The sequence below is a fragment of the Pituophis catenifer genome, unplaced genomic scaffold (genome assembly GCF_029215685.1).
Source record: "Pituophis catenifer annectens isolate HBS135680 unplaced genomic scaffold, rPitCat1.0.hap2 SCAF_7, whole genome shotgun sequence".
NCBI lineage: Eukaryota > Metazoa > Chordata > Lepidosauria > Squamata > Colubridae > Pituophis > Pituophis catenifer.
Window position 1 is genome coordinate 1,524,054 of NW_027256887.1, and position 25,441 is coordinate 1,549,494.

The 25,441-nt window shown below is 42.1% G+C and overlaps 1 protein-coding gene across 1 annotated transcript in view; it reads left to right on the forward strand.

The window, feature by feature from the left end:
* FAM107B (family with sequence similarity 107 member B) overlaps positions 1–20,115 on the forward strand; it is a 45,956-nt gene extending 25,841 nt beyond the window's left edge. The window contains exons 2-4 of the mRNA XM_070947445.1: positions 12,938–13,121; positions 17,625–17,775; positions 19,667–20,115. Of these exons, the coding sequence (XP_070803546.1) occupies positions 12,994–13,121; positions 17,625–17,775; positions 19,667–19,783 (396 nt within the window). The 5' untranslated portion in view covers positions 12,938–12,993 and the 3' untranslated portion in view covers positions 19,784–20,115. The remainder of the gene's footprint in view (positions 1–12,937; positions 13,122–17,624; positions 17,776–19,666) is intronic.
* The last annotated feature ends 5,326 nt before the right edge of the window (positions 20,116–25,441 follow it).

The following is a 25,441-nucleotide window of genomic DNA, read 5'->3' on the forward strand; positions in this document are numbered from 1 at the left end:
GAACTCCATTCTCTGGGAATCAGCCTCACCTTCTGTTTCCAGGTTTGGTTTCAAAAACCTCTTGTTCTTATCTCAACCCCATAACTTCCTGGAAAATACAGCAAATGGGTATGACGAAGGTGTGGCAAAGAACACTTGTCTAGAAAAACAAGGCGTACAAATTTTCTAAAAACAACAAAGATAGCTGAAGCTTTCTTTCATCAAGGCATTCAGGGCAAACTTGGTTAGCGTTTAAGACAAACTTGGTTAGCGCTTAAGATAGATCTTTCTGTCTGTCTATATCTCTGTCTGTCTGCCTGTCTGTCTGTCTATCTATCTATCTATCTATCTATCTATCTATCTATCTATCTATCTATCTATCTATCTCCATCCATCCATCCATCCATCTATCATCCATCTATCATCTATCAATCAATCAATCATCTACCTACCTACTATCTATCATCTACCTACTTACCAATCATTTATCATCCATCCATCCATCTATCTATCTACCTATCTATCTCTCATCTATCTATCTCCATCCATCCATCTATCATCCATCTATTATCTATCAATCAATCAATCAATCAATCAATCAATCAATCAATCAAACATCTACCTACCTACTATCTATCATCTACCTACTTACCAATCATTTATCATCCATCCATCCATCTATCTATCTATCTATCTATCTATCTATCTATCTATCTCCATTCATCTATTATCCATCTATCATCCATCCATCAATCAATCATTTACCTACCTATTATCTATCATCTACATACCTACCTACAGTATCTACCACCCATCTATCCATCTATCATCCATCTATCATCAATCAATCAATCATCTACCTACCTACTATCTATCATCTACTTACCATCATCTATCATCTCTCTCTCTCTCTCTCTCTCTCTCTCTCTCTCTCTCTCTCTCTCTCTCTCTCTCTCTCTCTCCTATCTATCTAGCTACGGTATCTATCTAGCATCCATCCATCCATCCATCCATCTACCCTGTTTCCCCCAAAATAAGACCTCCCCTGATAATAAGCCCAATCGGGCTTTTGAGCGCATGGCAATAAGGCCAAGCGCTTATTTCAGGGTTCAAAATAATATAAGACAAGGGTCTTATTTTCAGGGAAACATGGTATCTATCTATCCATCCCAGACTTTTTACTGTTACCTTATTGATTGATTGACAATGTGAAGATGAGAATAGAGATATCACTTCTTTGAAGAAATTGCAAATAATAGAGAATAAGACTAGGTATGATTTGCTTATCAGTACCAGTACAGTGGACTCTACTATATTCTATCAGTATCTTTTGTTATGTAAAAGGTGTTAAAGATTCAAAGTATGAAATCGGATTTTAAAAATGTTTTAACGCTCTTTATCATTTCAGAGTTAACTGATGTTTGGGGATATTTGTTTTAATCTTAGCCTTATCTCTTCAGTCCACATTCCAGGTTCAAGTTCTACATTGCTAGATTCTGTAAAAGTTGGTAATATGACTCTGTGCTTTACGTGGTCACAACGGAAGTAAATTAAGAGGTCTGAAAACTTTGGCTACCTTTTTTTTAAAAAAAAAAACTATTAAGGTTTGTTTTGCAGGTGAAATACAATCCTGGTGCATGAAATATAGTACTTTTAGAGTAGTTTTGTACTCCTACATAAAGATAACTATCCACTAGTAAAAGTAATCCACTAATATGTGATAAAAATAATTTTTTATGAGTTTATCTCTTACCTTAATAGAGACTGCATGAGTTCTTTATTGAGAGTTCTTACAATAATTTCTACAGTGTAGTTATCCTGGTTTTTAACAGAATAACAGAGTTGGAAGGGACCTTGGAGGTCTTCTAGTCCAACCTCCTGCTCAAGTAGGAAATCATATACATTCCAGACAAGTGACTGTCCAGTTTCTTCTTAAAAGCCTCCAATGGAGCACCCACAACTTCTGGTGGGAAGCTGTTCCACTGGTTAATTGTTCTCACTCTCAGGAAATTTCTCCTTAGTTCTAGGTTGCTTCTCTCCTTGGTGAGTTTCCATCCATTGCTGCTTGTCCTGCCTTCTTTGGTGCTTTGGAGAATAGCTTGACTCCCTCTTCTTTGGGGCAGCCCTTCAAGTATTGCAAGACTGATAGCTATACTTAGATTATACTTCCCATACTTCTAATTTGGGCCGTTGTATTTATTCACCTCGACATCTCCAGATTTTAAAGAATATTAGAAGGAGAATGAATATGCTGCTAGAAATATAACTAACTTGCCAGCGTGAAGTTGAATTCCCTAATTTATAGCAGACTATTTATACCTTCAAGTACCAGCTGGGAAGATACTCATGGAAAATATTCAGGGTTTTTCTGGAAAGTTAATCTGTAAACAGATTGCTGGGTCAGTATTTTAGCAGGATTTTATCGGAGGTTGTTTTTCCCCCCCCACCCTTTCTCCTCGCCTGCTGGGGGTTTTGTGTAAGCCTGCCCATTTATGTAACTGCCATTGTAAGCTGCTTCTTCAAAAGCTCTGTTGACAGGGACAGAGAAAAATGGCCAGCGTACGGGAGGAGACGGGCATAGGCTGGCAGTGGCGATGTTGCACGTAAAATAAAAGAACGGGCTGAAAAGGAGAAATATTAAGTTCTTTATGCACTGGGTCCCGTGTCTCTCATTGTACTTGGCTCAGCGTAGGCAGCCACGGTGGAACAAGTGAGCGATGAAGAGGCCAGATTATGCAGATGGAAGGGCTCATTATTTTCTCATCGTGCTTTGGACTGCATAGTGGTGATACAGAAGACCTTCTGAAGAGGTCTCCTTTGTATGAATCCAGAACTTGACATTTTTCCAGAATGTGCAATGTTTTCATGGACTGTCTCAGCCTGCCTGCCTCCATCCATCCATCCATCCATCCATCCATCCATCCATCCATCCATCCACCTACCTACCTACCTACCTACCTACCTACCTACCTACCTACCTATCATCTACCTATCATCTATTTATATTAACTATATCTATCTATCGTCTATCTATATTAACTGTATATCCATCTGTCTGTCTGTCTGTCTGTCTGTCTGTCTGTCTGTCTGTCTGTCTATCTATCTATCTATCTATCTATCTATCTATCTATCTATCTATCTATCTATCTATCTATCTCTATATCTCCAGTTCTCTCTCTTTCTCTCGCTCTCTCGTTAATCTCTGTCTCTCCATTTCTATCTATTTTTCTCCCTATCCCCTCTGTCTCTCCATCTCCATCTCTCTCTCTCTTGACTATCTTTCTCTATCTATCTATCTATCTATCTATCTATCTATCTATCTATCTATCTATGGTATCTATCTATCCCACCTCTTTGTGCACATGCATAAACTCACTCGGTGCTATGAAACTGTTATGAATTTCAGTCCGAAAGTTTTGGCCAAAGCCAAATGGATCTCTTGGTCCCCAACAAGTCCTCTCGGTGGCTGTCACCATGGGACCGAAGCCTCCTCACACATTTTTGGAACCTTGTGCCATGTCCCAAATGAGGAAGATGAAATGTGGAAATCTTTGGGGCATTTTTCACAGGTGGGTAGGGTAACAACTCCAACTGATGTGCGTCTCAGCCTGAAGAAAATGCGGGGCTGTAACTAAAACCTAAACATGAATGCTTCTAAATTGGAAGAGATTCCAAAGCCTTGTTGGCTTCGTCTCCTCCTTGCTTTGGACCTCTGTGTGCATTAAGCAGGATTACGCTGGTGATTTATTCCCTGGAGTAGGATGAGAATGACGGGGACACCCACTGGGCCATTCAGAGGGCAGCAATAAGCATTGGCACCATTGCCTGGGAAGGGAGAAGCCTGGACTCTGAGACACACAGAACTCAGTGGTGGGAACTCTTTTGCAGTGCGCTTAAGTCGTGGATGTTGGAAAGCTGCCAGCCTAAAAAGACTCTTCCCATAATCAGTTGAGTATCCTCCAATTATGGTCCAGGAAAAAGAAATCTTCCTAATAAGCTGACTAAAGATATTTTACAAGCAAGAGGTTCATAAAAGGCTGCGGGAATTAGAAATGCTCCCTCTTGTCCCCCTTCCAGTGACAAGGCCGTTAAGGATTGTAACCCCCCAAAAGCAAGTATGTTCCCATATGAATCAGATTTTGGTCCATCAGTATCTATTACAGAGCGTCTGGATTATTTGAACCTCTTGTTTAGAATGACCAAGTTCCAGGGAGGTTGCTAAAATGCAATTTAGTGCCATTGGGATTCACTCAAAACACAACCGTAATGGGCTCTTGCCATCCTTAAAACGTCGTAAGGAGACAACGGGGTTTCTGATCAAGAATTTATTTGTGGGAAATGGATGCCTTTTTCAACATGAAACGGAAAACCCCAGAACGAGAGTATGCAAAATGATTTGTAATACAATTTGTAATGCAACGTATTAGCCAAGAAGTGAAGAAACCCAGAACTTACAAACCGTTCTGTGTGTACAAACCACAAGGTTTAAGAAAACCCTCAAAGGAGCTATTTTTCCCCCTGTACTTACCAACAAAAGGGGAAATTGGTTCTTTGCCAAGAAACTTATCTAGCTAGTAAGGTCAACTCCACCCTGTCCTTGGACTTCTGTATCCAGAACAGGATACCCTTGTCTGAGTCTTCATCTCTTGTCTGGTCAGGCTTTTTTTTCACTACTAGTCTTTGGAGGACGGCATTTTGATTCCCAGACTCTTATTTCATACTTCCAAGTGCTAGGAAGAGCTGCAAAATTTTACGTCGGGATTCAGCACCGTTTTATCTCAAGAGAGAGAAACCAGCCACTTCAAACTCTGAAGACGGCTTCCTCAGAACCAGGTTTGTAGCATCCAAGTTTGCAAGATCAAACCCAAGTTTTAAGAGCTAGGCAGCAATCCCTGAATTCTCTTGTATTTTTAATAATCAAAATGCAGGTGATTTAGGCTGTTTGGTCCTATATTGCATAAAGGTTGACAGATGTATTTACTTACGTTTTGGAAACAGGATGGTGCTAGGAAAAAAAAATCAAGATGATAAATGTTTGATGTGGTTATTACACTTAAAGGAAATAACGTCAATGTTTTTCTTTTTGAAAATATGTTCGAGAAAACAATTTTTAGTGGGGAAATGCGGGTGCTCTTCTGAATGTTTGAGTTTCAGGATTATAAGCAAACTTAGGCCATGGTGTTTCATATTTATTTCCACCTTCCCTGTACTACTACTAGCTACTACATCCCGTCAATAATAATGTAAATTATTGGACACAATAATTTAATCTGAAATGCTCACCAGAAATTTACTCTTCTCTTGCTAGTTCCTCTTGGCTGATTTTACTTAGACAAACAAGCAAAACCCTTCCGCTTTTTCTGCCAGCCAGTTTTTTGTGTTCATAATACATATTTTGAACCCCGCTGTTAATGAGCTCAATGTGGCTGCCAGCCTCGGGGGCAAAACGTATCTTGTTTCCTTTAATTTGGAGTTTGGGGAAGGAAACTGCAGGCAGGTTTTTAAAGAGCAGCCTGCTAAGCTGCGTGTTTTCCAAATGATGGGAGCAAATTCAGTTAGAAAAGTTATAATGGTACATTTAGAATAACAGAATAGAATAGAATAACAGAGTTGGGAGGGACCTTGGAGGTCTTCTAGTCCAACCCCCTGCTTAGGCAGGAAACCCTACACCACTTCAGACAAATGGTTATCCAACATCTTCTTAAAAACTTCCAGTGTTGGAGGATTCACAACTTCTGGAGGCAAGTTGTTCCATTAATTAATTGTTCTAAATGTCAGGAAATTTCTCCTTAGTTCTAGGTTGCTTCTCTCCTTGATGAGTTTCCACCCATTGCTTCTTCTCCTGCCCTCATGTGCTTTGGAGAACAGTTTGACTCCCTCTTCTTTGTGGCAGCCCCTGAGATATTGGAACATTGCTATCATGTCTCCCCTGGTCCTTCTTTTCATTAAACTAGACATACCGAGTTCCTGCCACCTTTCTTCATATGTTTTAGCCTCCAATCATCCTCTAATCCTCTTTGCTGCTCTTCTCTGCACTCTTTCTAGAATCTCCCCATCTTTTTTACATCGTGGTGACCAAAACTGGATGCAGGATTCCAAGTGTGGCCTTACCAAGGTATTATAAAGTGGTATTAACACTTCATGTGATCTTGATTCTATCCCTTTGTTAATGCAGCCTAGAACTGTGTTGGCTTTTTTGGCAGCTGCAGCACACGGCTGGCCCATGCTTAAGTGATTGTGGTTGATGTTGTGTTGCAGAGATTCAGTATCCAACTCATTAAATCCATAAAAAATTATAATCCTCTTTTGCTTCCCCCCCCCCTTCCCGGTGACAGCAGTTTTCCCGAGTCCTCCTCCACTGAATGACAGCGTGTGACTAAAATATCCTTATGACTGGCAGAAGGGGAGCTATGAACATAGCTGCTTTATTATCATAATTGTTGTCATAATTGGATTTGGTGTTAATGTGTTGGGGGCTACTTGGTACAGTTTTACAACTTTCTGGAACTGTCCCCTAGCTAAATTTCTGCAATTTTCAGCCTTTGAAATGTTGGAGTCACAGATAATTTGGACTCTGTTTGTCACAGATTAAATTTTCAATGGTATATTAATGAAGCTCTATTTTTTTGAGCAGCATTCATGTAAATTAACTTGTCAAGTTTATTTCCCAAATTATAGTAATTTGAGGTTGTGTGTTTCTCATTTTCCATGCCGAAACCTTCTGTCCTTCATATATGCTGTAGGCTATTTGGTTTGGGGTCTGTTTTAGAATTTATCTATTGTCCAACCTGGTGACTTTAAAAGATACTGAAATTCCAATAGATACTGGCTTCCAATAGGAGATCAGCAAATTATTCTTCTAACACTCTTGGAAGGAATTCTGGTTTTGACTTTCAGTGCAACTGGTATGATAGGTTGGTTTAATTCTGATTCTTGGGAGCCAAAACATTTTCAAGCTTTTATAAGCTTTAAATCTCATTAAAAGAGCAGAACTGTTTATTTGGAGATGATTATTATCTTAATTTTAAGCTGCTGCTGGGACCAGTCGAAACCATCAAAGCGTAGGATTGCTTCTCGCTACGATAGATGATTAGGCAAACGTTATAACACAAACATGTTCATAAAAGCATTTTATGACATACTGAAAAATGTCATAAAACATTTCCTGTGCAGGTATTCGGCTGTGCAATAGAGTTCAGAAATCTCACCCTGAAAACATTTCGCAAGCTCTCCATGCAACAGATGAAATTTTTGATGTGATGATGCAGTTGTTGTGAGGTAGGCCTCCCGAGTCAGTAAAACACACGAGTAGTCCCAAAAACCTCTTTTATTTCAATAGCTGTGAATTCTGTTCATTCACAGATGAGTCCCAAATAGTTGTAAAGAGTCCTTTGGGATAAGGCTGATAATCGCCCACCTTCATCTCCCTTGACACGCTGCCAAAGACCTCATTGGCAAAGCCGCACGGAGTCCAGAATCAAACAGAGCTTCAGGCTTTAAACTGCACAGAATTAACAACGTTGCTTCCTGCAAAGGCCTACATGCCTTTGCTCCTCTTTTAAGTCTTATGGGAGGGGCCAATCATCTCCCAGCCTTACTTCCGAGTCGTCCTTTTGTTTTAACTGTTCTTGCCTTCTGGCAGCTCTGCGCATGCATGCACTGGGAACAGGCTCCTCCTGTTCCTCTGCCTCTCTGATGTCCGACTCTGGAGGTTCTGGAGGCAGCACATACCTCCCAGATGGCCCCATCTCTGCCTCCGATGTAGAGCCCTCGTCTGAGCCTTCCCCAGACTCCTCACTGTCCGACTCTGCTGCCAGCTTTGCAGACTGCCGATGGACCACAACAGCAGTTACATAAACGATGCCATTCCTTTCACTGTATGTGATCTAAATAAATGCAAATGAAACAGCCTCGTTTGCATTCAGTGTGCTGGTTGAGTGATGGGATCACCATGCGAGTGATGTCAATTGGCCCAAGGATATCATATTTCACAAACAGCTGCGAATTACAAATGCCTCCTTTCCTGATTCATCTCCTTTTAATGTCTTTTAATCATCATCATTATCTTCTTCTTTTAATGACCCCATCATCCCTTGCAGGGTGGAGTCTGAGCAACTGAATGAAGCTAGCAGAGTGTTTACTGACTGGGTGCCCTTCCTGTTGCCAAAGCGGAGTTTTGTTCAGCAGATATAGTCTCTGTGTGCCCAGAGAGAGAAATAGCTGCCTCTACCTAGGCTCGAACTCACAGCCTCCTGATTGTGAGGCGAGAGCTCCACCTCTAGGCCACCGCACCACTCAACCTCCTTTCCTGATTAGCCTGTTAAAATAGGGTTTTTATTGGGAACAGCTCCGTTTTTTTGCGAAAGTGAAGGACCTGTTTCTTAAAAGTCTGTAGAGATTCTCAGCCATCCAGGTGATGGTTGTCCCAAACGTGCTTTTTTTGGGAGGCAACTGGACTTCCTTGTTTTTTTTCTTTTGAAGACATTTCGCTTCTCATCCAAGAAGCTTCTTCAGCTCTGACTGGAGGGGAGGAATGGAAGGATTGATACTCCTTGCAGACAGCTGGTCATTTGCATCCTTTTAGAGGGTCGTTGAGGCCACCTGGAGGTTTATCTGTGTCCTCAGGGTCACCTGAGTGGTGCAAATGGTTCCTGTAGTCTGTAAGTTTTTCCCTCTGGAGATCCATTCCTACTCCCACACCACTCAAAGTTGTGGGAGTATAAATCCTTCCATTCCCCACTATCCAGTCAGAGCTGGAGAAGCTTCTTGGATGAGAAGCGAAACGTCTTCAAAAGGAAACAAAAGAAAGAAAGCCCAGTTGCCTCCTGAAGAAAGCATCTTTGGGAGAACCTTAATTCTAAGAGTAATGTCTACCTTATGGGCTTTGCCACAGTTTGGTTAAGAAAGCCTTCTGAGATATTCCTTGGATGTTATGACTTTAGTGTAGCTTCCCAGGCTTGTGATGTTTGCCTTGCTCTTCCTTAACCATGTGGAAAGGATTTTTTTTAAAAAGCTTTTGCACTGATGTTACACCAGGGGGCAGCATCCAACTTAACTTTGGCTCTTTCAAAGGTTTTTGTTTGACAAAAATAAATAAGATGGATGTAATTTTCTAATTTTTTTTAATTTTTTTTTTATTTTTTAATTTGATTTATATGCCGCCCTTCTCCGGAGACTCGGGGCAGCTTACAATGCGTTAAGCAATAGCCTTCATACTTCTGTATATTTATACAAAGTCATCTTATTGCCCCCACAATCTGGGTCCTCATTTCATCTACCTTAGAAAGGATGGAAGGCTGAGTCAACCTTGAGCCTGGTGAGATTCGAACTAGCAGTAATTGCAGACAACTGCTGTTAATCACAATGCTTTTAGTCTGCTGAGCCACATAATGGGCAACAACCATAAAATCCTGCCTAACTGCAAACCTTTTAAAAAAAATATAAATCCCCAAAACACAGTGACAAAATATCGTGTCCCTGAAGTCATCACAAACCAAGTAAAGAATTTACTTTATTTGCACTGAGACTTTTAAACGTTTTTAATTTTAGGCTTTTTTCCCCCGAGTTTAGGATGAATAGGATGAACCAATTTCATGTTTTCAGTGAGTAGACAACCTCTATCATGTCTTGACTAACCTTTTACAGGTAGTCCTCGACTTATGACCACAATTGAGCCCCAAATTTATGTTGCTAAGTGAGAAATTTGTCAAGTGAGTTTTGTCGCATTTTACGACCTTTCTTGCCAAAGTTGTTAAATGAACCATTGCAGTTGTTAAGCAAGACACACGGTTGTTAAGTGAATCTGGCTTCCCCCTTGTCTTTGCTTGTCAGAAGGTCGTAAAAGGGGATCACGTGACCCCAGGGACACTGCGACCGTCATAAATATGAAGCAATTGCCAAGCATCTGAATTTTGATCATATGACCACAGGGATATCGCAACGGTCGTAAGTGTGAAAAAACAGTCAGAAGTCAATTTTTTCAGTGCCGTTCTAACTTTGAACTGGTCACTAAATGAACTGTTGTAAGTCAAGAACTAGCTATATTTATCTTAATGGGTCCAAGTATCTGGTGGTCAAGCTTAAGACACCATATTTCTCCTGGTTCCTAAATTAACCCATGTTCTGGGTTCAAAATTCATTGGCTCATAAACAAACTGAGATACCCCAATATCCTAGCCCCGTGATGGCGAACCTATGGCACATGTGCCACAGGTGGCACGTGGAGCCATGTCGGTGGGCACGCAAGCTCAGCTCCAGCGTGCATGTGCGCGCTGGCCAACTTATTTTCAGGCCTTCTGGGCCCACTGGAAGTCAGGAAACATGCTATTTCCGGCCTCCGGAGGACCTCTGGGGAGGGGGAGGAGGCCCGTTTTTTCGCTCTCCCCCAGCTCCAGAGCCTTTCTAGGAGCCTGGGGAGAGCAAAAAATGGGCCTTCCAGTCCCACCGGAAGTCAGCAAATGGGCCATTTCCGGCCTCTGTGGGGGTGGGGAAGGCAGTTTTCACTCTCCCCAGGCTCCTAGAAAGGCTCTGGAGCCTAGGGAGAGTGAAAAACAGGCCCACCGGGCCATTGCATGCCAAAACCGGGGGGGGGACACATGGGGGGGTTGCGCACGCATGCGTGGGGGGGCACATAGAATAATGGGTGTGGGCACACATGTGTGCGACCCCCCCACGCTTTCCATGCTATTGGCACGTGATGGCAAAAAGGTTAGGCATCCCTGTCCTAGCCTATTGTAGTCCCATCAAAGCTGACTTGGGACAACATATGGATGCGTATCTGGCATGCTTTGATTTCTCAGTGAGGTCAAAAACCTCACTTTGTTTTCCTCAAAGCTGGAGGAGGCACCTATTCCTAATTTCACGAAGGCCAAAGACAGATCCTTTTATCCGGAGCTCATTCCCAGCGTCACTGAATTAACTCAGATTAACAGAGTTGGAAGGGACCTCGTAGGTCATCCAGTCCAACCCCCTGCCCAAGCAGGAGACCCTACACCATCTCTGACAGATGGCCGTCCAGTCTCTTCTTGAAAGCCTCCATTGATGGAGCTCCCACAACTTCCAAAGGCAACTTCTGTTCCATCAATTGATTGTTCTCACTCTCAGAAAATGTCTCATTTCCAGGTTGAATCTCCTTAATCAGTTTCCATCCATTATGTCTTGTCTGGCCTTCAGGTGCCTTGGAAAATAGCTTGACCCCCTTCCTCCTCTCTGTGGCAGCCCCTCACACTCCGACTGAATTGTTTAGCTCAATCTTGATTGTTTGGAGACACCACAGAGTTCCTGTTCATTCACTCATTGATTCTTTGTTCTAATGAATGAATGAATAAAGTTGTCGGAAAGTTCCCGGAAGGGGAATCTGTGAAACAAAGGCTATTAACTTCAACCGATGGTGCTGAGTTAAAAAAAAAAAATATTGAAGGGAAATAAGGAACATGATTTATCACCCATTCGAAAAGAATTAGCCATTTGTTGCGTGATAATGGCACGGGGAGGGAGTCACAACTTGGGGTTGTTATAGAGAAGGTTCGGTTCCCTGTTCCCACATTTTCTTTGATGTGTGTGTCTAGAGAGAGAGAGAGGGAGGGAGATAGAGAGGGGGGGGGCAATCAGCAATTTTTCAGCATAGTAGCACCTGCAGATTCAGTGGATAAAATTCAGTTTAAAATTGTTGCCTTCGCACCACGTTTCAATGAGGAAAACTCTTTAAAATATTTGTAATCGAGGTTCTTGCTGCTACACTGCTTTACTTGGGATATTCTCCTTTATGTTTTAATAAACCAAGATCTGCAAGCTACTTTTGTTAGGGAAAAAATGTATTTCCAAGGTAACGATTGCACTGGAGTGACACTTGTCTTCGTGTTCCCTAAATAGCTGTAAATGAGATCCCATCTTCATTTAAATGTCCGTAGAATCCCTTTGCTTAGAAGAGTAAATTGTTGATACCATGTATATTAATCCTAGGGTTATATAAGTTTGATTAGTATAATAATTATGATGATTATCATTATTGATTTGTATCAAAATGAATTATACCCAGGGGCCACACAGCTCATGTATTGATATTGATGCATATTTAAAAATAAAAAACCTAATAAAACATTAAAAAAAGAAGAAGAGTAAATTGTTCTGAATGCTGGCTTTACAACTCTGAATTATCTCCAAAACGGAATGTTCCTGCATGGGAAGTAGAAACAAATTTTAAGCAAATTTGACATCCGCACACCTCCGAATGCTTCGTTACTCTGTTTAGGCTGCCTCTCTACCTGTGTTGGACAGGTAACGTTCGCTCTCTGTGACGTTTTGATTGGGGGGGGAAGAAATTGAGAGGCAGGAAAAGGGGGGATTATGGGACCAACTCTGCATCCCTCTGCCATGGGTGGAAAAAGTTGTGTGTCTGTGAGTGTGCTGTCTTCGGAGCGCCCGTAGCAACACGACACAAAAGCAGCCTACGAAAAAGATTAAAAGCTCTGTATTTCCTATGGCTATTGATTGAAAATGGCAGCTTGACGGAATGTTTCCCTTCAGAGAAGCTGCTCTTAGTGCTTTGCAAACCAGGCCCCTGGGAGGATTTAGTAACTTGCGTTTCCCTCTGGGTTGATTCTGTGCAGAAAATTTTGAGAGGCGGATTCCGAACGAGTTGGTGCGATGGCTGTTGATTCGCTCACGGCTCCCCTTCTGTGAGCCTCTCCCCCACCCCTCCCAAAGTTGTTGGTGCTTCACTTGTAGTGGTGAACAAAGTATGAAAAAAATAATCTATAAAAGAGAATATTTGTAGCTCAGGGTTGAATTGTGGGGTCCTTGGTGCTCTCTCAGCTTGCAGCCGTTTCATGACCCAACTAGAGAACGTCATCAGTGCTAGAAGGTAGTTGGGTTTGCCCCCCGCATGCGCCCTGCCCCATGGATGCATGTATGGCCACCCCACATTTATTAAGCAAGAACCCCTTTCTGTGTCTTCCAGATCACGTAAGTGAGAACTGGGAATCCAGAGAGTCCCCTCAGATCCCAAGAGCTATCATGGCTGAACCAGATTACATAGACGAAGACAATCCTGAACTCATTAAGCCTCAGAAACTAATTAATCCTGTAAAAACCTCCCGGAACCATCAAGATCTTCATCGAGAACTCCGTATGAATCAGAAAAGGTAAGAGATGGAGGGAGAAATCTTTCTGTATTTAATTAATACCATTATTGTTTTCAATATTGAAAAATAATAAAATAATAAGGAACAAACAAAGACTGTTCTCTGCTTATTAGACTTGCTCCCATAATCCAGCTGTCCAATGGCTGGGCTGCAATCCTGAGTTAAATAATGTTTCGCTTACAGGTAGTCCTTGACTTATGACCATTCATTCAGTGTACATGGGAAGTTATGACACACTGAAAAAAGTGATTTACAACAAGTCAGTGCACTTATGATCAAAATTCAGATGCTTGGCATGTATTTACGATGGTTGCACCCTCGTAGAATCATGCAATCATCATTTGAAACCTTCTCAGCCACTTCCGACAAGCAAAATCCACGGGGGAAACTGGATTTGCTTACTTAATGACTGATTTAAATCATTCACTTAATAGAAAAAAGGTATCGTGCTCAATGCCTCATTCAGCAGTAAAAGTTCCAGTCCCAATTTTGATCATAAGTCAAGGACTAACTGTATTATTTTCCACATAGAAATGTCACTTGACTATCTAAACTGTTAAAACTCTTAATACAATCCCAGAATCGAGCAAAATCTTAAACCCATAATATTAATCATCTTCACCAAAATCTAATTGTAACCTTCGGTTATGTGATAATTGCATCCCAAACTCTGTAAGAAGCTCATTAGTTTTTAAGGTTCAGTGAATCTTTCTTTTCTTAAAAACCTGCCACAGAAGACTTCTTCTGAAGTTGGAATGATAGCGATCTGTCCTGCTTAATGTGAGGATTTTATTAATTTTTACGTTAAGAAAGGCAATTTTGGAATAAAAATAGAATGTAGGTTTTCCGAGGGGAGGAAGAATGGGAGGCCTACAGCAGAAAAAAATAGAATTTGTATCGTTTCCCTCTTGCCTTTTTATAAATTAGTCCCATGAGGCGATAGCGTGGCCTTGGATCAGGTGAAGCTCATCTTAAATAAAATTTTATCTGTGGAAACATCCAAAATATCTGACCGTCCTCTTCCATGGGGAGAGTAACCCTGTAAATAAGTCCATCATGATAAGGAAAACTGTGACCATCATGGTGAGAAAAATCAATAATATGACATTTTGGAGAACGCTCCCTGGTTTATACAATATCTAATTGCGGAGATTGCAACATTTTGTCTTTGGATTAGAGACGGAATATTATTTCTCTCTTTTTCTTGTGAAGGAAGCAAATCAAAGACAAATCTTTCTGTACTCAGATCGGGACGAAAAATTTCATTTTTCTTCAAAGCAACTCAATGTACTTATTTACTTAGTTTAGAAAATGTATAGCTTTTAGCTGGTTCTCATTGCTGGAAACGGCAAGACTTTAAAAAAAAAACTCCATCTGCTTGCTTGAAAGCAGTTAGGAATTAAGCTTCCAATATCAAGCTGTGAATATTTAATTTCGGTGCAATCAAGTCCCGCTTTATATACCGCATTTGAATTCTGCCCTCTAGGGCGACAGCTTCCGCTAGCGCCTGCCAAAAATATCTTATCATAGCTGCGTATCAACCCCGGCATTCATCTTTAAAAATAAACGATAGTGTGATGAGCTAAACGCTAACTTAAACCAGTGTTTCTCAGCATCAGTGACTTTAAATCCCAGAAATGTCCTTCTTGTCACCACTGCCACCGATTGAGTCATCTTCTGAGTTGTCCTTCAGCCTTTTCTGCCCTTGAAAATGGATGAACATTGTCTCACATTGTCTCACATTGAACGAGCTTCCAACTAGGAGAGCTGGCAACTTATGGTTCTTAACTAGAAGTGGGATGTTGTGGCCTGTTGGCCCCCGGCCCCTCCAGCAGCTGAATCAGAGGAGGAGGCGTGGAAGTTGGGGTCAGCATCAAGGAAATCTGGGATCTCCAAGCAGGAAGAGGGAATGGAGCTGTCAGAAAGAGAGACAGAGGCGGAGCCTGGGCCATCCGTCAGCCCTCAGATGGAGAGTCAGCAGCCCCCAGATCTGGAGGTGGCTGATGAGGAAGAGGAGGAACAGCTGGGTCCAGTGCCTGATGCTCAGAAGGCAGAGGAGAGGAGAGCAGTGGAAATCTATGGGCTGGTCCTTGGGATGGAAGAGCCATCGCTGCTAGCGAAGCCCCACCTTAACTCTGGGGATAAAAGGCAGGAGGTGGAGATAAATAGATGTGACAGGCAACTATTCATCAGAGATACAGGGGGGAGAGAGAGAGAGAGAGGGAGGGAAAGAGAGAGAGAAGGAAAGAGAGAAAGAGAGAGAGAGAGATGGTCCTGTTGCTGTTTCTAACATCTAGAGCACCCTAACCCTAAACTAACCAAAGAGAGAAGCAACCTGGAATTAAGGAGAAACGTCCTAAGAGTGAGGACAATTAAACAGTGGAACAGACGTTGCCTTCAGAAGTTGTGGCTGCTCCATCACTGGAGACTTTGAAGAAGAACCTGGACAATCACTTGTCTAAAATGGTATAGGTTCTCCTGCTTGAGCAGGGGGCTGGACTAGAGGACCTCAAAGGTCCCTTCCAGCTTATTCTATTCTATTCTAGATTGTTCAACCTGGACTGCATAAGCATCTATTCATTTTTGGGGAGGTGGGGGAATGACAATTCATTAGTATGGATCAAAATAATCAGTGATACATGTAAATTTGAGGTAGGTCTGACTGAAACTATTAAAAATTGTATTGCTTTTTTAAAAAAAAAAAATCACAAGAAATGTGGAATGGCCCTCCATGCATGAAAAGCATTTGCTGATTTTCCATCATTATATGTTGCACTCCAGCGCCATCTAGTGAACTAATCCTGTAGTTACTCCAATAAGATACCTATTCATCACATAAGGGGGCTTTTAAACCTTTGGGGTCTTGTGAAAGATGCTTTCCGGCTTGCATTTTTTGCATCTCTCTCTCTGTGCTCATGTCTGTGCTCAGCCTCATTTGAGACTAGGAATCACTTGTCATTTGCTAGCCAGGTTATGCCTGGGCAATATTGGCTTTCCAGCAACGGCATTTACTTGAACCTCTCAGCCTCTGACATTGCAAAAAAAAAAATGCAATGTAATGAAATGCATAAGCTGCCCACAGAGGCGACTTTGCAAGTCCTTGTATTTCTTCCAGCTGGAGCCAAAAGATGATCTAACCCCAAACCAGGAAGTGAGCTGGCTCTCACAGTGCTTTCCCTTCGGTTCTTCTCTATGGTTTCATCTTTTTTGTTTTTTAATCTTACTTGTCTAACTCCTATTGCATTTGTCTAAATGGGTCTGAAAAGTGGAAGATCAATTCCTTGTCCTTGTAGCAATGGTATTTCCCCCCCCCCCCCCAATTTCTTGTCACCCAAAGTCTCGCTGGTGATCCTTTTCATTATGCCTTAAATCCTAATTTAGATGTCGATTTTTAGGACCAGGGGGAGAAATTCAGCCTTGGGGGAAGGTTTTTCTAAATAAGAATTCTTAAGAAGACCGTGAGATAGTCTTGGGACTAGTTTTTTTAGATGCCATAAAACCACACTTAGTTGAAAACTTTGTATTTATATCTTAAATTACGAAAGCCATATACACTGGAGTAGGAGGAAAAATATGAAAGAGATGTTTAGGAAAAATACATATTGGAAATAAATTTTAATACAATATTGATTTAAAACCCCCTCCATTTTTCCTATGGCCATCATCTTTGAAGAACTGCCCTTCCAATATGAAACGTGGAGAAAAACTTCCAAGATATAGTAATGTCCAAAATTGTGGAAACCTTTTGGGAAAAGTGTATTTTCTAAAACTAGTTAAGAACACCACTTTTTTTTGGAGCAGTACCATAAAATTATATATCAATGGAAAGATAATTGAATCAAGAATGTAATGTAATAACGTTTAGGAAGGATTTGCTACTAGAATACCCCATTAACGGTATAAAGATGAAAAGTGAAACACGTAGATATACAAAAATGATCACCATAGGAAAAATGAGATATACAAAAATTATCTGCATGTCAGTTAATACTTAGTTGGGTAACCTTTAGCATGAGTCCTTACGATGTCTTCCCATGGAGTGAACCAAGTCTTTGAGTTCTGCAGCTGTTCTAATGTGAAACCAAGATTGAATGATGGCTTCTATTAACTGGGTTTTATTGCTGGGTCGCTCCTGACTAACAAGTTTCTTTAGTCGGCTCCATAGATTTTCAATTGGGTGAAGGTCTGGGCTATTCCCAGCAGTGGAATAGGATTCTCTTGAAACTCTCCCCAAAAAAGTGGTGTTATTAACCATCAAACCTCAAAAATACACTTTTCCCAAAAGGTTTCAACAATTTTGGCCACGACTGTAGGTGCATGAACTAAAAAACTAGAAACCATTTTTTTCCCTCAGAAAATTGTGCTTTCTTTGTTTTTTTTTTAAATGAAACGTAGAAGCAATTGCATTTATGCAACTGACTTTTCTTCGGATGAATTCTGCTTTCCGGCAACATGTGACGTAAATGTTAGCTCACCCTCTCATCTTTCTCTCCTCTTGCGAAGGGGCCTGGCTCCTCAGAACAAGCCAGAACTTCAGAAGGTGATGGAGAGACGAAAAAGAGACCAGGTTTTCAAGCAGAAGGAAGAGGAAGCCCAGAAGAAGAAGTCAGACTTGGAAATAGAACTTCTCAAGCGACAACAGAAATTGGAACAAGTAAGAGGGAAGAAAGAAGGTTTATTGGTCCATAGATAGTTCTCGACTTACGGCCACAGTTGAGCCCATGGCTGTTGTTAAGGGAGCTTTGCCCTGTGTTATGACCTTCCTTGCCCCAGCTGTGAAGTGTTTCATTGATTGATTGATTGATTGATTGATTTAGGGAATTTATATCGCCGCCTATTCGCACATGGCAACTCAAGGTGGCTTACAGAATATAAAACCTCACTTTGAACAATAAAACTAATAGAAAAGAATCAAATAAATTAATAAAATATAATAAAATAAAATCACCCCCATCCCTGGCGACAGTACATCAGATGAGCCATTTCAGGGCTCCCTCCTGCTCTGGGTTCCCCAGGCCTGCTGGCAGAACCAGGACTTCCGGAAGAGTGTCAGAGTGGGGGCCATTTTAATCTCTGGGGAGGATGATGTTCCAGAGAGAGGGAGCCACCACGGAGAAGGCCCTTCTTCTGCGTCCCACCAGGTGTATCTCCCATGGGGATGGGACCCACAACATTCCCTGCCTCCCCGCTCTGGTGGGTCGGGTAGATGTCACCAGCAAGAGACGGTCCCTCAGATCACCTGGTCCCAAGCCATGAAGGGCTTTAAAAATGACAACCAGCCCCTTGAATTGCACCCGGAAGCAAATCGGCAGCCAATGCAGCTCCCGCAGAAGAGGTGACGCATCTGCACACGGGGGGTATGCACAAAACTGTGCGGGCTGCTGCATTTTGCACCAACTGGAGCTTCCAGATGCTTTTCAAGGGCAGCCCCATGTAGAGCGTGTTGCAGTAGTCAAGACGGGAAGAGACTAGGGCCTGAGTGACTGTGAGTAGGGATTGTCGGTTGAGGAAAGGGCGTAACTGGCACACAACCCGCAGTTGCGCAAAGGCCCTCCTGGCCACGACCGCCACCTGCTCTTCAAGCAGGAGTTGCGAGTCCAGGAGAACCCCCAGATTATACACAGGGTCTGTTTGGTGAATCATTGCAGTTGTTAAGTTAGTAACACGATTGCTAAGCAAATTTGACTTTGTGGGTCAGAACAAAGGGGATCATGTGACGGTCATAAATGTGAGTCAGCGTCTGAATTTTGATCACGTGACCATAGGGATGCTGCAACGGCCGTCAGTGTGGAAAACAATGATAAGTCACTTATGTTTCATTGCTGTAGTAACTTTGAATGGTCATTAAAGAACGTAAGTCAAGGACTACTCGTATTGATCTTGATTCCCGAAGGGACCTCCTGAATCAGGGACCTCAAAATAGTTCAGAATTCTTTCAGAACCCAAAGGGAAGACACAATGGAGGACAGGCTCGGTTACTTCTGGCAGGTTCGGAGAACAGGTTGACCCCATCTTCTTTGTGGCAGCCCCTGAGATATTGGAAGACAGCTATCATGTCCCCCTAAGTCCTTCTTTTCTCTAGACTGGCCAGTCCCCAATTCCTGCAACCGTTCTTCATATGTTTTAGCCTCCAGTCCCCTAATCCTCTTGGTTGCTCTTCTCTGCACTCTTTCTAGAGTTTCAACAACTTTTTTACATCGTGGTGACCAAAACTGGATGCAGGATTCCAAGTGTGGCCTTACCAAGGCCTTATAAAGTGGTATTAACACTCCATGTGATCTTGATTCTATTCCTCCATTTATGCAGCCTAGAATTGTGTTGGCTTTTTTGGCTGCTGCTACATACGGCTGGCTCATATTTAAATGGTTGTCCACTAGGACTCCAAGATCCCTCTCATAGTTACTACTATGTCTTCCCTTTGGATTTTGAAAGAATGTTCAGCTATTTTGAGGTCTCCTAGTTCATACCTTCCTTCTGGAATTGACTCTTGTAGAGACAAAATCTCTTCTCTTCTTAAAATATATCTATCTATCTTTCCTTTCTAGCTTGAACTCGAGAAGCAGAAGATCCAGGAGGAGCAAGAAAACGCGCCCGAATTTGTCAAGGTGAAAGGCAACTTGAGAAGAACGGCCCAGGAATCCTCAGAAGCTCCAAACTCCTAGAGAAGGAAAACTTCTTTTAAGACTTGAAGCTTTCAGCTCCAGTGGGCAGTAGGGAAGGGACTTCTGGAAGACGTCTGGCACCCATTTGCCCCGGAGCGGATGCAAAAAAACGTGGTCAATACAAGGTCAATTTCTGGATCCTGTTTTGAAAGGGTGACTGCTTAGAAGTCAAAACTTGCCAGTAATAATACGGAGATCAGAGGATAAACAAGCAACCTGCTTTTTCCTATCCCAGATAAGATGGAGAACCTGTTTTGAGGAGCTGGGTTGCTTATTTACTCCTGATCGTGCTTAAGTGAGCATTCTCAGGCTAATATGTCTGCATTTTTTCCCCCTCTCCTTGTTCCTACTTTGTGGAATTCTGCTATGCAGGAAAAAAAACAAAGTGTGTTTTTTTTTTTGAGACCACTTTTTGAGTTACGTTCTGTGTGGAAACTTAGCTTCAGGAATGGAGCTGGCCACTCAGATATTTTGTGTAAATAGAAAAGTCCTTTAGACTTGAAGCTGGATTTTTCCCATTTATCTCTAATAGGTAGGATGGACCACCACAGCTGCGAGGAAGGAAGGAAGCAAAGAAAGAGAGGCAAATGCAATATTCCCGGTCGTTAGATGGCTAAAATATATTCTTGACCACTTCTGGGGTTGTAAGGAAACGGATAGTTTTTGCAATGCAACTCTCTTTTTTTCCCCCTCTCTCCAACCCAACCTTGCTAAAGCAGCATTGTACTTTATCATTAATTCCTCTGGCCATGGTTGCTAAGCCTACATCGCAGCTGATGTTTACTTCGATCAGGGTTTCCAAAACCTTACATCTGAGTTTCTGATTCTCAATTTTTTTGCTTCTGACCCTGAGTTTGCAAACATTTTATGGGACAGCCTGAGAACTTCTGGGTCAAAGAAGAAGCCACAAACCCTAAAAATACATTCTGGTGCATCGTTTTTCATCACCTGTGTAGATTTATTATTTTCTTTTAAGGTTAACAAAACCAGGCAAGTTTGGAATAATACTGTCAGGGCTTGGCCAGGGAGTGGGAGTTTAAAAAACAACAACATGAAATTCTCTTTATTTTCTTTGTTCTCCATGAAATCCAGTTACATTTCCACCTGGAGGTAAAAGCCCATTAATGCCAGAGGAACTTACTTCTCGACAAATGGAAATCAGATTGTAGATTAATTTATCTCGGTATATATTTTTTTCTTAAATTGTCCACCATCCGATTCTTATCTCATTCCTGTTTTCAACTAGTGAGAATGCCAGTGAGAGGCCAGGATTATGGAAAAACTATAGATTTCCAGGAAAAATCTTAGGGTAGGACTTTCCTCCAACAGTCCTAAGCTCCAATTTGTCCAGTGGCATCTCCAATACAGAAGTCAACAAATTCAAGATGGCAGCTGTGACCATGTGACCAAAGCCCCTCCCTCCTTTTTTGCATGGGACCAAAGGAGCAGAGCTTTGATCCCGTCGTTTTAGCTGCCATCTTGAATTTCTAAAAATCCCCCCTCCCCGCAAACAATCCTGAAATGGCTTCAAGGTTTTGTCCAGTGTTCCTGACTGGATTCAACCATCTTTTAAAATGACCTCTTGATCATTGGTCCTTTATAAGAATTCAGAGAGCAAGCCATAGTTTCCTACAGATTTATTTTTTTTAAAAAAAAATAACTTCAGGAAATCCATCTACTTACACTTCTGGCTGAGTTTTGTGGGGCATTGATGGGATTTTAGTACAGTCCCTCAGGAAAACGTAATTCGGGAATGCTTAGCCTGTGACGTCCTCCGTGGCACATGATACCAAGGGGGTGTTTTATTTCATTTTATTTTTTTAGAGTCTTAGTGTCAGAAAACCACTGAACCTTGAACCCCTGCATTGCGGAAACAAACCTAACCTGGATAATGAGAACTTTTAGCAAGGATGACCAGGGTAGCCTAACCTTGATTTTAGTTCATTTTTGTGAGTGCTTGTCACATATGTGTGTTGTTTCTTGCACTTGTTCATTGGGGCATACGGATGGCTGGAAACCCTCCGAGCTAGCTTTCATTAGTGATCACAATAGGTAGGTAGAACATTAGCAGTACAAAAATCACATTCAGTAACTCCTTAAATAGGACCAGCTCCATTTCACCTTCCTGTTACATCCAAGCAAAATCCTTGACAGAGTTTACATCGGTTGATACAAGCAAGGGACCTATTTAGTTCTTTTGGGGCCATATCTTGCGACCGACAGCAAGCAATCTAAATAAAATCACATTATCCATCCCAGCCAATAAGAAAAAGGTTTCTGGGAGATACCATTTACTTCTCATTTAAATCTTGACACAAGTTATTTTTATCACTGACTTGGATTTATAGGGTTGTGTCTTTTTAGGACGACACATTTAAAGGGCTTGATAAAATATGTGTGTGTGTGTGTGAGTGCTGGTGGATGGTTTTGTCACATGAAGGGGAAATAGGAGAGCTTGATTTTTATTTTTATTTTATTTTTTGGGAAAAGGTGACTTTCTCTTGCCACGCCGACAGGTGACAATTCCAGCTTTAATTTCTTCTTTTGGGACCAGAGGTGACGAGATTGTACACCACTAACCACTAACCTTCCCTTTCTCTACATCAGTGTTTCTCAACCTTGGTAGCTTGAAGATGGGTGGACTTCTGGGAGTTGAAGTCCACCCATCTTCAAGCTACCAAGGTTGAGAAACACTGCTTGGTCACTGCAGCACGAGTTTGGAGGTGGTGGGAATGCTCCTAACACTGTGGATTTTCTTCTGGGGAAAGGACTTGCCTTAATGGACCCACCTACTCCTGTGTCTTTCTCCAGCTGTGCCATTGAATTCATCCCTTCTAGAGGTTCCACTTCCATAATCACCAGCTGGCTCAGTAGACATCAAAAATTCACAACACTCGGTATCATAATCCCCAATGAATGTTTGACCCCGCCTAGTCCTTTGCGTATCGTAGTCTCCTCCAACTTCATTGAAACCGGACCGTCTGCCAAATAAATTTACTCCTGGTTTAGCGACGAATAAAATCAACTGGATTTTTAAAAAGATGTTTCCTAAAACAACGGAAAAAAAAACCAATTTTGCAGACCACGCTGCATGGCAGTCGTAGGGAAAAAGTAGGAAACGGTGTTCCTCTGGCAGAATGTAATATTTTTGGGTCATCGAAGAACGCTGCGAGAATTTGTATTTCTGCTTTGCTTCGGGAGCCAGAATTTGGTTTCAAGTCAGCGTGACAACACCCAAACCATCAGTGTAACATTAAGTCAGCTTTTGACTAATATTTTGGCATTGTTCGGCCCTCTTTTATTAGCAGAAAGCCGTCAAGATTGTGATAATAACTTTCCCATTTTTTTTTCCAGAAGCGTACCTGGATATCTTCTGTTGAGCTATTTTAATTTAAAAGTGATATTGTCTCCTTTTAGAAATGTTGTCTTTTTAAATGCTTTTAAAAGAATTTTTAGTTGGTTAAGGTGGAAAATTAGTGCCGCCTCCCAATCCTCTAGGTTAGGCTATTTTTTCATGTCTTTACTTGTTTCCCGGTGTACATATATAAATATTAAAAAGGGAGCCTTAAGGGGATTTGTTTTCATAATTTAATATTTTTTGTATTTTTTGCTCTTGCCTACTTGTTTTTAACAAAGTGTTACGAAAATGAGGGTGGAATTCTTAGAACCAAAGTTACTACTTAATAAAAATGTATTACCTGCTTGGAATATGCAATGGTGTGGATGTGTGGCCTCCATCTCTGTGGTGTCCAATCTTTTGTCACTTTAAAACTGTCTTTTTATTTTTTGCCCTTCTAACAGGAAATGATTTCAGAATCTCGTGCACAAGCAAGGGGCCCCCGTTAAGCAATTAAAAAAAAAGTTATTTAATTACTTCTAAAAAGGTTAAATCATGGGAACTGGACCAAAAGTTTGTTAATCTGAGATTAACGAACAAGTAATTTCATGAGTCAAAATCAAAATTGAGAAAAAGCTCTTTGACTGATGAAACTTGTCTGGAATGGTATGAGCCACGCGGATCAAACTCACCATGTCACATTGCTGTCGTGACGTTTTGCGACGGTTTTCCCATTCACAGAGCTGGGCTGGGCGTGGCCTGTACATGACACATCCAGCCCACGGGCCGCCGGTTTGACACCCCGGTATAGAGTCTCCTGCTTGAGCAGGGGGTTGGACTAGATGACCTCTGAGGCTGCTTCCGACTCTGTTGTTCTGTATTCTGTATCTCCTCTCTGAGCCGCGAGGGGTTGAATTCATGTATTATGCTAGCCAGCCACGTGGTGGTTTAGGAGAACACACGGTTATGTTCACGTAATCGACTTAGCAAGAGTTTGCTGTGTCAGCCCACAAAATGTCCTACACTTCAAAGGTTTGCTGTTGTTGGGAAAGACGGCAAACTCTGTTGTGCTGTTGCCTTTGGACCTAAGGCTTCCTTCTCCCAATCTCGCATCCCTCCATCATCTCAATGTTTTTGCAGGATCCCCTTTCCAAATAACTTAATCTGGGAGAAGAAAGAGGTTAAGCTAACCAAGAGAGGAGATGAGCTGAATACATTTACCCTGTTTCCCCGAAAATAAGGCCTCCCCTGATAATAAGCCCAATCGGGCTTTTGAGCACATGTGCTAAAATAAGCCCCCCCCCCCGAATATAAGCCCTCCCTGAAAATATTTAACTGCACGCGCAGCTGGTCCCCGTCATTTCCCAAAGTAATAAGACCTCCCTGAAAATAAAGCCAAGTGCTTATTTCGGGGTTCAAAAAAATATAAGACAGGGTCTTATTTTCGGGGAAACACGGGTATGTAGCTACCCTATTGTCATCTTCAAGGGCCAACGGCCGCCAAAGGGCACAGCCTAAGAGCAAGACCACCAGTTGGAGGTTGCTGCTGATTTCACTATTTTTTTTATTCCTAGAGAAGGAGGTTCAGGAGGGCAAATCAAAGGAAGATCCTGGCTTGCTCAGCAGAGAAAATTTAACAACCCCCCCCCAAAAAAAGTGAAAAACTCTGCAAAAAAATTACATTGAAATAATACAGATAAGGTGGTTTGGATCCGACATCATCAACATGTATGTTCTAAGCCCGTGATGGTGAACCTATGGCACGCATGTCAGAGGTGGCACGCAGCGCCCTCTGATGGCACGTGAGCCATTGCCCCAATTCAGCTCTGCTGCGCATGTGTGCATGCCTCCCGCCAGCCAGCTGGCCTTTGGGTCTCTGCCGCGCATGAGCGTGGGATGGGGCATGTGCCTCCCACTGGCTGCACTTGGGGGTGGGAGGCATATGGGGGGCGGGGTGCATTCAGGGGCGCATGCATGCATGGGGACTGCACATGCACGAGGGGCGCATGCGCATTGCATTTTGGGAGGTCAGTCCAGAAAAGGTTAGCCATCACCTCCTAAACTGTTAGGGTTCAGTCTAATCCCATAGCAATACACCTATTGTTTTTTCTTCCAATTAAAACATCCTGCCTAGGGTGGAAGAGAAACGGCCTAGACTTCTCTACTGGATCCTCCTAGACCTAGAGGGGGCTGTATGAGGGTCTCACATTTTGGGTTTGTGTTTTTGTTTTACAACTTTGCAATTGGGTCTTTCACAAAGACTCCCTTATGAATGCTTTGCAAAGCCTTGTTCGTCTGTAATCTTTGAATGCAGGCTGCTC